This window comes from Zea mays, chromosome 5 (assembly GCF_902167145.1).
Source record: "Zea mays cultivar B73 chromosome 5, Zm-B73-REFERENCE-NAM-5.0, whole genome shotgun sequence".
NCBI classification, from domain to species: domain Eukaryota; kingdom Viridiplantae; phylum Streptophyta; class Magnoliopsida; order Poales; family Poaceae; genus Zea; species Zea mays.
The window spans coordinates 161,027,308-161,038,027 of record NC_050100.1 but is presented as its reverse complement, the minus strand read 5'-3'; the positions used below and the strand labels follow the sequence as shown (position 1 = coordinate 161,038,027).

At 50.3% G+C, this 10,720-nt stretch overlaps 3 protein-coding genes across 3 annotated transcripts; 1 reads left to right on the top strand and 2 right to left on the bottom strand.

Annotated features, from left to right (window-relative positions):
- Positions 1-952: 952 nt before the first annotated feature.
- LOC103628609 (uncharacterized) lies at positions 953-3,910 on the bottom strand. Its single transcript, XM_020538147.3, has 2 exons — positions 3,804-3,910; positions 953-1,747 (listed from the first exon to the last, which is right to left on the bottom strand). The coding sequence occupies exons 1-2, from the start codon at positions 3,908-3,910 to the stop codon at positions 1,165-1,167; spliced, it is 690 nt and encodes a 229-aa protein (XP_020393736.2). The 3' UTR covers positions 953-1,164.
- Positions 3,911-4,978: 1,068 nt separating this feature from the next.
- Positions 4,979-6,560, top strand: LOC103627130 (UDP-glycosyltransferase 73D1-like). The gene has a single exon (NM_001319709.1). It carries the CDS (start codon positions 5,029-5,031, stop codon positions 6,451-6,453), a length of 1,425 nt encoding a protein of 474 aa, NP_001306638.1. The 5' UTR covers positions 4,979-5,028; the 3' UTR covers positions 6,454-6,560.
- On the bottom strand, positions 6,479-8,040 carry LOC100273247 (uncharacterized). The gene is given in 1 exon segment (NM_001147689.1): positions 6,479-8,040. A coding segment is annotated over 1 exon segment (1,443 nt). The 5' UTR covers positions 7,992-8,040; the 3' UTR covers positions 6,479-6,548.
- Positions 8,041-10,720: the final 2,680 nt, after the last annotated feature.

The following is a 10,720-nucleotide window of genomic DNA, read 5'->3' as shown; positions in this document are numbered from 1 at the left end:
GTCAGCCAAGGACGTCCCATACCACCCTTGTGGTAGCACTATTTTCCTGGGTGGTTCTCCATGTTCTAATTAACAATATGATCTTATCATGAACAATAATTAAACAACAACATAATTGGAACATGATCAAAATAAAACATTAGTTTCCCAAAACTAGGTAGAGCAATAGCAAATCTACCCAATAATTCATCTGTTTGCAAGGTGGGGATAAACAATGCTAGGGAAACCTATTAGGTCCCATCAAATTAACCTAAGCATGTCACAGTGATTAACAACAAATATTATTAGGTAAAAAGGAGTGATCAAGGGCACAACTTGGCTGTGACTCGAGATTCCAGGTACCAGGATGATCTTGAGATTCTTGTGACCTCACTACTATTCGTATCAATACAAACAAACATGGTATAGGCAAAATTAACATCACACCAAACATAAGCACAAACTGCATAATAATATTCTACACATCGCTACGAGATCGTAGGTTCGAGAACTACTAAAATCGGAGTTACGGTTAAGGAGTTATGATTTTCTAAAGATTTAAATGTTGGGTACAAAAGAAATTAAAGTGCATAATTTTAAGTTATGATTCATAACAAAATAAATTTATAGATGATAAACAATATTATTATGAATCTAATGTAACTAGAATGGATTGATTTGGGTTTAAAACAAAGAAGTTATGTCTTTATGAAGGTTTAGGATTTAATTCCTACATTAAAAATCCATTTTCTGGTTTATTTATTAAACCTGAGTTCTATTTGGACTCCAGGCACAAATTCCAGAGAGGGTAGGGTTTAAAGTGTAAAACTAAGGACTTGGATGCAAGGATACCTTCCCCCATGCGGACTGCGGGTTGAATATAAAAAAGAGCAGGGGCTCTTTATGAAGATCACCGGCCGAAGAGGTATCGGCCAATCCTGGCCATCTGATTAGAACCAACGGTCCTGATTTTATTAACCCCAATCCGATCATAATCGTTACTTGAAGATCCAATGGCCCCAATCTGGTCGCATCTGAGCCCTTGGATTCAAAGCCCACGACCCCGATAAAAAACCCAAAACAACATCCTAAGTTTTAATCTTAGCCGTAGCCATGAGATCGGATGGTGATGAATCAATCTCCTACGGTCCTACCTAGTTACCTGCCCGGTGGCGGACACAACCATCATATCGCTTTGCTCGTGCCGGAGTTGTCGTCGACGATGACGCGGATATCGTTCTCCGTCGCTGGCCCAGCTTGCGTCTGCGAAAACCACCGCCTGATCACCTTCGCCCTCCTTGGGCCCTTACCACCAGTAGCACAACCCACCCACGGAGCCCAGCGGTATCTCCCCGACGTGGCCATGGAGCCCGCGGACGCGACGGCCGTGATGGTGCTCCCCTCGCTGGCCACGTCATTGCTCCTCTCGCTCTGGTCGTCGTCACCATCGCTGTTAATCTCAATCCACACGCCCTTTCGCTTCTTCTCTGTGTTGGTATGGAATAGCACTCTTGTGACCTCAACTAGCACCATAGGGTCGATGCGACGGAGGGAGGCGACGACAGAGAGTACGCGTAGGGGGTCTACGGGGCGACCGCGCTGTGCCGAGTTGGAAACGCACGACCTCGTCGACGCGCCAGAGTAGGAGAACAAGGAGCCTGAGTAGCAGTAGAACTCCACACTGAGAGCGGGAGGACGCGAAGGCGGGGCCAGCGGGGGGGGGGGGGGGGGGGGGGGGTGGAGTTGGTGAGGAAGAGGAGTACGCGAGCTGTCATTTATACTCCCATTGAGGATAATCGAGCGGATGCGAACGACCTCCCTGGATTTCCACCGCGCCTATGAGTCAGGGTCGGGTCGTAGCTCCCCTTCTTATGCACCAGGTGTCGAGGAGAAGCGTGGGGTTGTTACGATGGTGATGGACGAGAGCTAGCATGGAACTCGGCCAGGCAGTTTGGAGTCTGAGAGCATGGGTTCCGTAGCTAGGGATGACCTACGGGCCCCACACGGAGGAGGCACACCTGCGAGCCTTGGCTGAGGACGCAGGAGGACGGATCCGTCGGCAGCTCCGCGATGTGATCTGGTATTCTGGTGCGCTCGGCTTGTGCTATGGAACGAGACCCAGGTGGTGTCTTTTTTTCTTTTCTGTTTTAGTTTTCCACTTTCAGATTTAATTCAAGTCTAGGTTTTGAATTTCCAAATCCAATTTAGATGCAACAATGAAACAAACATACAACATGAATGAAATTATTTTATATTTACTTATTTCTTATTTACTTTGCTCAAATAATTATTTGCATGTATAAAATTCAATAAGAAAGGAATTAATTATGTGTTTGGATGGAGGGACGAGGATGAATGAAGAGGGATAGGATGAGATCATTTTAATTTGACCTGCGTTTGGTTTGAAGATTCAGAGTCAGGGTCAAGAAATATTCTTAAAAAATGGTGGATGGGGTCATCTCTCAAAAAATAAGGGACGAGGTCAACTCAGGGTTGATCCCGTCCCATTCTTCGTTGACACCGAACCAAACACTACCCATATAACCCAAAAGGAATAGTTTAGGTAAAACAATTCACCACCCTTTATTTAAAATATAGTTTAATTATGTAGCCAAATTTGTATATTTACTCTTTATTAAATTTCAGGGAAGATAGTCTCAATTCATAACATTGTTATAATACACTTGAAATTCTAAATCTTTAGGGAATTTTCTTAATTTACCAAGATACAATTTTAGAATGTTACATCGGGTATCCTTGTTCCCTGGGGTACGGGTGGTAATCAAATTAGCTGTCATAGGGTTTTCGATATAACTGCTCTCCCGGGATTATGCTAATTCGGAGCTTATCTCGAAATGCTCCAGCTATCTCTTCCCTTACTATGTCAATAGCGACCGATGGTAGTCCACTGACCCTTTGTTTTGGCATATGTTTGGGTGTTTGGGTATTATGTCGTCTTCCTGCCCACAGGTTTGGGTTATGTGGAGCATTAATGCTGGCCCCTGGTGGCTCATATGACTAGTCATCTCTTTCTGGCCTTCTAGGGGGCAAAAGTACTCACCACCACATGTCAGGCATGTAGTATTATGGTACTGTGGTGTTGTGGGGTGTAACGTGAGGTTTGGCTGAGACAGGTATAAAGATGAGGGATAATTAATATTACGTTCTGTATACTCCATGCCGGACTGTCCGATCTGGTACATGGGTCGTTCGGCTGTGTGCGCGGACTATCCGGGCGTATATTTGGATTGTCCGGCCATATCCGCGGACAGTCCGAAAGGGTCTGTTAGGGTTTGCACAAAATGTGGTGGCCCTGGCGCAGAATTCGGTAACTCGGTTCAGAAAATGGGGTCGGTCGCCGCTGGTCTGTACAGTCCACACTCAGGCGCGGACGGTCCGGCCATGCGCAAATCGGTGGATTTACCCCGATCTGCGCAGAAGGTTGTGGTTGTCTAGGATATGTGTCTATCGGCACCCCATAAAGTGGTTGGGACTGGTCATACCAATTTGTAGCCGATGGATCGCGTGTATTTTCCCTAGTCTTACCCTCGTGCGATAGAAAATTGGCAACATCAGATTTATCAAATGCACGTGCTAGCCTCTTATAATCCTCTTGCATACCCCTTAGTATTCATTGCATTTGTTCTCGCTGCTCATCTACGTAAGATCTAAGGGATTGGATTTCGTTTGTTTCACTTACTTTGGGGGTAGTTGTAGTAGGTCGGATCGAAGCCAGATCAATCGCCCATTGTTGGACAACTTTTTTATTTCGGTCCACCTTAAAGTTGGCCAGGAACTTCGCCTAGGCCTCCTTGATCAGCTACTCCTTGTGCTCCTCGAACTCTCGCTGATCCTCAGCCGATAGAGTCTCCATAGTCGGCTCGATAATGTTGCTGGGAGAGACGTTGGAACTATCCTTTGAACTGGCCATCGGGGCTGATCTGATAGATCTTTACATCTTGTCCCCAGCGGAGTCACTAAAAAGTGTATTGGTGCCGATCTGGGCGCCAATCACTATGATGCTCTCTGTGATAACATGGACGATTCGCGGCCGAGGGCCGAACGGTCCACGACCTGGCGTAGCGGCTAGGGTTTCTACCGACGAATCGGATGGCCCGCGCGTGCGTAGAGGCAATAAAGTTTGCCAACAACACCTGAGTCTCGCTCCCGGGAGGGACCCCGTCGGGGAGGAGAGATCCTAGGATTTGTCTTAGAATCGGCAGACCATGCGAGACGCCTCTATACGAAGTAGAGTCAGAGAGGGGTGAAGATTAGAGAGAGAAAGCTACGTTACCGTCTACTCCTAGGAAAAAAATGTAAAGAACGAAAGATAAATTAATTATTGATTTGATTGTTTGTTATTCAATCGGATGTATCCCTTCAAATATATAGATGATCTAGACCCGTTCCTAGGTGTTCTCCAATAACTCCCGCGAGATTAAAGGGATAAACACGTGAGAAGATAGGAGTTTAATTGCCAGATCTAATACTATCACGAACCGTCCACGTCTATGATCGGGCTGTCCGCAGGCCGGACCTTCGAGCCTCAATGCCGGACCATCCAACCATACCCAGTGTCTCAAATGGTGCTCAACACATTTTTTTGTCAGTTTCATAAGCCTACTAGAAGCACCTCTATAATATATGTCGTTAATGGACAAAAGGTAAGTTGAATTCCATCTCGAAGGAGCATCTAGCGAGAGTGGTTGTGTTCAATCCACACTCCTCTACGTTAGATTACTATCTTCGTTCTTAAATATTTATCGTTCTTAAATATTTATCGTCCGTTAGTTTATTTCTGTTAATTTATTTTAATATTAAATCACAACAAATAAAAAAGAACTGAGAGAGTATGTCTGAAGCCCTCAGTCCCAATCACTGTCCACAGCTCTGCGGGACTAATCGACGACGATTAGCAGCCGTCAACATTGTCCATCCAACCTCGCCGTCACAAACTCACAACCCCCATGTCGTCGGCTCCAAAGCAAGACCCTGTTCAGCCACACGCTCTGTCTTGGTCGGTCTAGGTGTTGTCCTCACGGATTCGCGATGCCGCACTTCGTGCTGGTGCCTATGCTGGCCGCGGGCCACGCTGGTCCGATGCTCGACATGGCCCGCGCTCTGGCAAGCCGAGGCGCGCTGGTCACGTTCGTCACCACGCCGCTGAACCTGCTCCGCCTCGGCCGCGCTCCCGGCGATGGCGAGCTCCCCATCCGCTTCCTCCCGCTCCGCTTCCCGTGCACCGAGGCCGGTCTACCCGAGGGCTGCGAGAGTGCCGACGCGCTCCCAGGCATCGACTTCCTAAGGAACTTCCACGACGCGTGCGCCATGCTCCGCGCGCCGCTCGTTGCGCACCTTAGGGAGGCCCACCCCCCGGCGAGCGGCCTCGTTTCCGATACCTGCCACCCGTGGACTGGCGCGGTGGCGCGGGAGCTCGGCGTGCCGCGGCTCGGGTTGGAGACCTTCTGCGCTTTCTCCTCGTTCTGCATGCGCCAGATGAGCATCCACAGCGTCTTCGAGGGAATCAGTGACCACAAGCGCCCCGTGCGCGTCCCTGGCTTCCCCATACACGTCGAGATGTCGAGGGCGCGGTCGCCGGAAAACTTCTCGGGTTTCGGCAAGGTGTTCGCCGACGAGGTCATGGCTGAAAACGCGAGAGCCGATGGCCTGGTTGTCAATAGCTTCGCAGAGCTCGAGCCCCTCTTCGTTGATGCCTATGAGGCGGCGCTCGGCAAGAAGATATGGGCCGTGGGGCCTCTCTTCCTCCAGCGCAACATGCCGTTGTCTGCGACGTCTGGCTCTGATGACGCGACCGCTGTCCGCTGCGGGAGCTGGCTCGAGCAGAAGAAGCCCCGGTCCGCGGTGCTCGTGAGCTTCGGCAGCCTGGCCCGCTCGTCGCAGCCGCAGCTCGTGGAGATCGCCCACGGGCTGGAGGCGAGCAACCGCCCGTTCATCTGGGTTGTGAAGCCCGCCAGCCTCGCCGAGTTCGAGCGGTGGCTGTCCGACGACGGCTTCGAGCGCCGCGTTGGGGACAGGGGGCTCGTGGTCACGGGCTGGGCGCCGCAGAAGGCAATCCTGTCGCACCCGGCCACGGGCGCCTTCGTGACGCACTGCGGCTGGAACTCCGTGCTGGAGTGCGTCGCGGCGGGGCTGCCGATGACGACGTGGCCGCACTTCGGGGATCAGTTCATGAACGAGAAGCTCGTGGTGGACGTGCTGCGGGTGGGGGTGCCCGTTGGCGTGAAAGACGCGACGCAGTGGGGCGTGGAGACGGAGGGCGTGGTGGCGACACGGGAGGATGTAGAGAGGGCCTTGGAGGCGGTGATGGACGGCGGGGTGGTGGGGGCAGCGCGGCAGGCGAGGGCCGCCGAGCTCGGCAGGAAAGCGTGGGACGCCGTGGCGCGTGGCGGCTCGTCGGATCGGAACATGTCGCTTCTGGTGGACTTCGTTGAGCAGATGAAGGCCACCGTGTGACTATGTGAGGAGGATAAGAATATTTGAAATAATACATAATGTTTTTATCAATTGGGTAATACAGTTATTAATGTGGTACTCGCGTTAGTGCACATTTATCTACGGTCGTTCGGCTTCTTTTCAATCCATGGATTTCTAGTGCTGGCTCGATGCTGGACGTGTTGTATGAGCAGCGCCACGTTCCGGAACGACGAGCCACCGTGTACCACGGCTTCCCGAGCCTTCCTGCCGAGCTCGGCGGCCCTTGCCCGGCGCGCGGAGCCCTCCTCCCCGCAGTCCATCACCGCAGCCACCGCCCTCTCCACGTCCTGCCTCGTCGCCAGCACACCCTCCGCCTCCACGCCCCACTGCGCGGCACCCTTGACGCCGACAGGCACGCCGACCCGCAGCACATCCACCACGAGCTTCTCGTTCATGAACTGCTCGGCGAAGTGCGGGCAGGACACCATCGGCAGGCCCGCCGCGACGCACTCGAGCACGGAGTTCCAGCCGCAGTGCGTGACAAAGGCTCCCGTTGCCGGGTGCGACAGGATCGCCTTCTGCGGTGCCCAGTCCCTGATCACCAGGCCCGTCTCCCCGACGCGGGACTCGAAGCCGTCCTCGGACAGCCACCGCTCGAACTCGGCGAGGTTGCTCGGCTTGACCACCCAGATGAACGGGCGCTTGGTCGCCTCGAGGCCGTGCCCGATTTCGACGAGCTGCGGCAGCGACGAGCGCACCAGGCTGCCGAAGCTTACGAACACCACGGTTCGGGGCTTCTTGGAGTCGAGCCAACTCACGCACCGGACGGCGTTGGCGTCCTCTGCTGTCGCCGCCAGCGGCATGGTGGGGGCCAGGAAGAGAGGCCCGATGGTCCATACCTTCTTGCCGAGGGCCGCCTCATAGGCGTCAACAAACATGGGCTCCATCTCCGCGAAGCTGTTCACCACCAGGCCGTCGGCTCTCGCGCTCTCGGCCATGATCTCCTCGCCGAACTCCTTCATGCCGGGACCCGTGAAGTTTCCGGGCGACCGCGCCCTCGATATCTCGACGTCGATGGGGAAAGCAGGGACGCGCACGGGGCGCGTGTCGTCGTCGACGCCCTCGAAGATCCTGTGGAGATTCATCTGGCGCATGCACAAGGAGGAGAAGGCGCAGAACCCGTCGAACGAGAAGCGCGGCACGCCGAGCTCCCTCGCCACCCCGCCGGTCCACGGGTGGCATGCGTCGGAGACGACGCAGCTCGCCGGCGGGGCGTCGCCCTCCCTGTCCCTGAGGAGCGCGACGAGCGGCCCGCGGAGCATGGCGCAGGCGTCGTTGAAGTTGCGGAGGAGGCCGAGGCCCGGGAGCGCGTCGAGGCTCTCGCAGCCCTCGGGGAGGCCTGCCTCGGCGCAGGGGAAGCGGAGCGGCAGGAAGCGGATGGGGAGCGCGCCGTCGCTAGGGGCGCGGCCGAGGCGGGGCAGGTTGAGGGGCGTCGTGACGAACGTGACGAGCGCGCCTCGCCCGGAGAGGGTGCGGGCCATGTCGAGCATCGGGCCGGTGTGGCCCGCGGCCATCATCGGGACCAGCACGAAGTGCGCCGCCGAGTTCGTGCCAGGCACGGCGGCCGCACTTCCCGCCGACATGGCACTGGCAGACGAGACGACCGGGCCGGGCGAGTACTTGACGGAGCGTAGGAGTCGTTCTCGATTTGAAACTTTTGTCACTGTGTGGATAGAGCCTAGATGATGGCTGCTTCTGTTGTCGTGCAAGCTCGATTGTTTTTAAATGGTCGTCGACATCGATCTGGTGCGAGAGATAATATTGTTTACACGCGGCTTTGGATCGGAGCAGGTATTAACGCAAGTGTATTTTATCACTTCTAAGTATGTGTCCTTAGCAAAGTTTCAGCAAAATCTCTTAAAGAGAAGTTCATTGTTTTTCAGTGCCGAACAGGCCATGCTCGTGGCTTGGTGGTGCCGAAGTGTGTCGTGACATTGGAATTGTTTGTCTAGAAAAACAAGCTCATTATATTTTTGAAAAAATATTGGAAGTTATTAAAGTAGTAGCATTTTTTAGGATTTAAATTTTTATGTATGTTCTAATTTTCATGTATTGGGAGAAATGTTTTTGAGAATTGTTAAAGATGCTCTAACATCGAACCACGCACGCAAACTATCTTGCAACCATCCCGACACGATTTCGGCAATATGTTTTTATGATAGAGTATGGCTACTAAATGCATGCTTAAATGAAATGGGCTTCCTGTGACCGGAGCGCATCAGGCTAGGTTGCTGGGGATTCGCATGACCAGCTGGTGAAGCCAAACACAAATTGTTCCGGCTTCACGCATAAACAGTGTTGGTCAAAATATGTTTCATGAATAGGAGAAAGCAAAAATGGATGAACTCTGGTGTGTCTTTTTAGTATATATAAGTAAATGATGAAGCAGCTAGAGAGGCATGTGCTACGGCGGTTTGTAGTTTAGTCTACTCAAGCCATGGTGTTGAAACTTGACCATACTTGTCTCAATGAGACTTTGGAGTGAACCAAATGAGCTTATGTTCCTATATGACTACTAGCTAGAAGTTATAGCCTAGATGATGGCTGCTTCTGTTGGCGTGAAAGCTCGAGTGCTCCTAAATGGTCGTCGTATTAGCTGATACGACATCGACCCGATGCAATAGATAATATTGTTTACACACGCGAGTCCAAAATTGTTGGCTTTGGGTCGGAGCAGTTAACGCGAGAAGTGTATTTTATCACTTCTGAGTGCAACCTTTTTATTATTATTTTTTCGAGCTTCTGCCTCTTGCCTATGTTGTAGATTCTCACCGAGAAGGGAGTAGTAGTATTACCTGATATCTATGCTAATTCAGGTGGTGTGGTCGTTAGCTACTTTAACTGAGTGGGTTCAGGTAAAATGCCTGTTCGTCGCTACTTCATTGCTCGATTGGTTCCTTGCTCTAATCTGCTTTCTTGTGCCATGTTGATTGATCGTGCAGAACATTCAAGGTTTCATGTGGGACGAGGAGAAAGTGGACGATGAACTAGAAAAGGACATGAGCAGTGCTTTTCAACACATGAAGGCCATGTGCAAATCTTTGGTGCTGCCGAAGTGTGCCGTGACATTAGAATTGCGGGTCTAGAAAAACAAGCTCATTAGATTTCTGAAAAAACATTAGGAGTTATTAGATTGGTAGCATTTTTTTAAGATTTAAAATTTTATAGAAGTCATCATTTTCGTTTATTGGAAGAAATATTTTTGGAAGTTCAAAAGATGCTCTAACATCCAACCACGCAAACTATCTTGCAACCACCCTAACACGATTTCGGTAATATGTTTTTATGATACGAGTATATGTTTTTATGATACGAGTGTGCTACCAAATGCATGATTAAACGAAATGGGCTTCCTGTGACCGGAGCGCATCAGGCTAGGATGTTGAGGATTCGCATGGCCAGCTGGTGAAGCCGAACACAAATTGTTCTGGCTTCATGCATAAACAGTGCTGGTCAAAATATGTTTCATGAATAGGAGAAAACAAAAATGGATGAACTCTCGTGTGAGTCTTTTTAGTATATATAAGTAAATGATGAAACAGCTAGAGAGACATGCGCTACGACGGTTTGTAGTTTAGTCTACTCAAGCCATGGTGTTTAAACTTGACCATACTTGTCTCAATGAGACTTTGGAGTGAACCAAATGAGCTTATATTCCTATATGACTACTAGCTAGAAGTTGAGAGCGCTAATACTATATTAATTGTGTAACATATTCATTATTTGCTCATTCGAGGAGAAATTTAAAGTCTTACTAGTGTCACTACTGATATTTTATTTATCCTAAAATAATAATAATAATAATAATAATAATAATAGTATTAAAGGTGTGTCATATAAAACACACTATACTATCTATTTTTAGATGTGTGTTATTAGAGTGGTCTACTGTGTGTTGTTATTGCCGTTAAATACTGACCATATTGACTCCTCATGCTACAATGGTTGAACGTCAGTGATGTAGTGAAAGGGCAACGACATCCCCTCCGGCGTGCTCGGCTAGCAGCTTATCTACTCGTGTAGTAGACATCCGGAAAAGTGTTGCAGCAGGTCAAATTGCTGTGTGATGTGCCGGGTAACCGCCAAGGGCTACTCTAATATTTTACTCGTGGTGGATGTGTCATACAAATCCTGACTTCTCATATATACTAAATATTTAAAAAATGGAAACGCTGTGTTGTTCGCTCACGTACTTATAATGACTATTTTTATGTAGAATGATTGACACACTAAAATAATTGAGGCT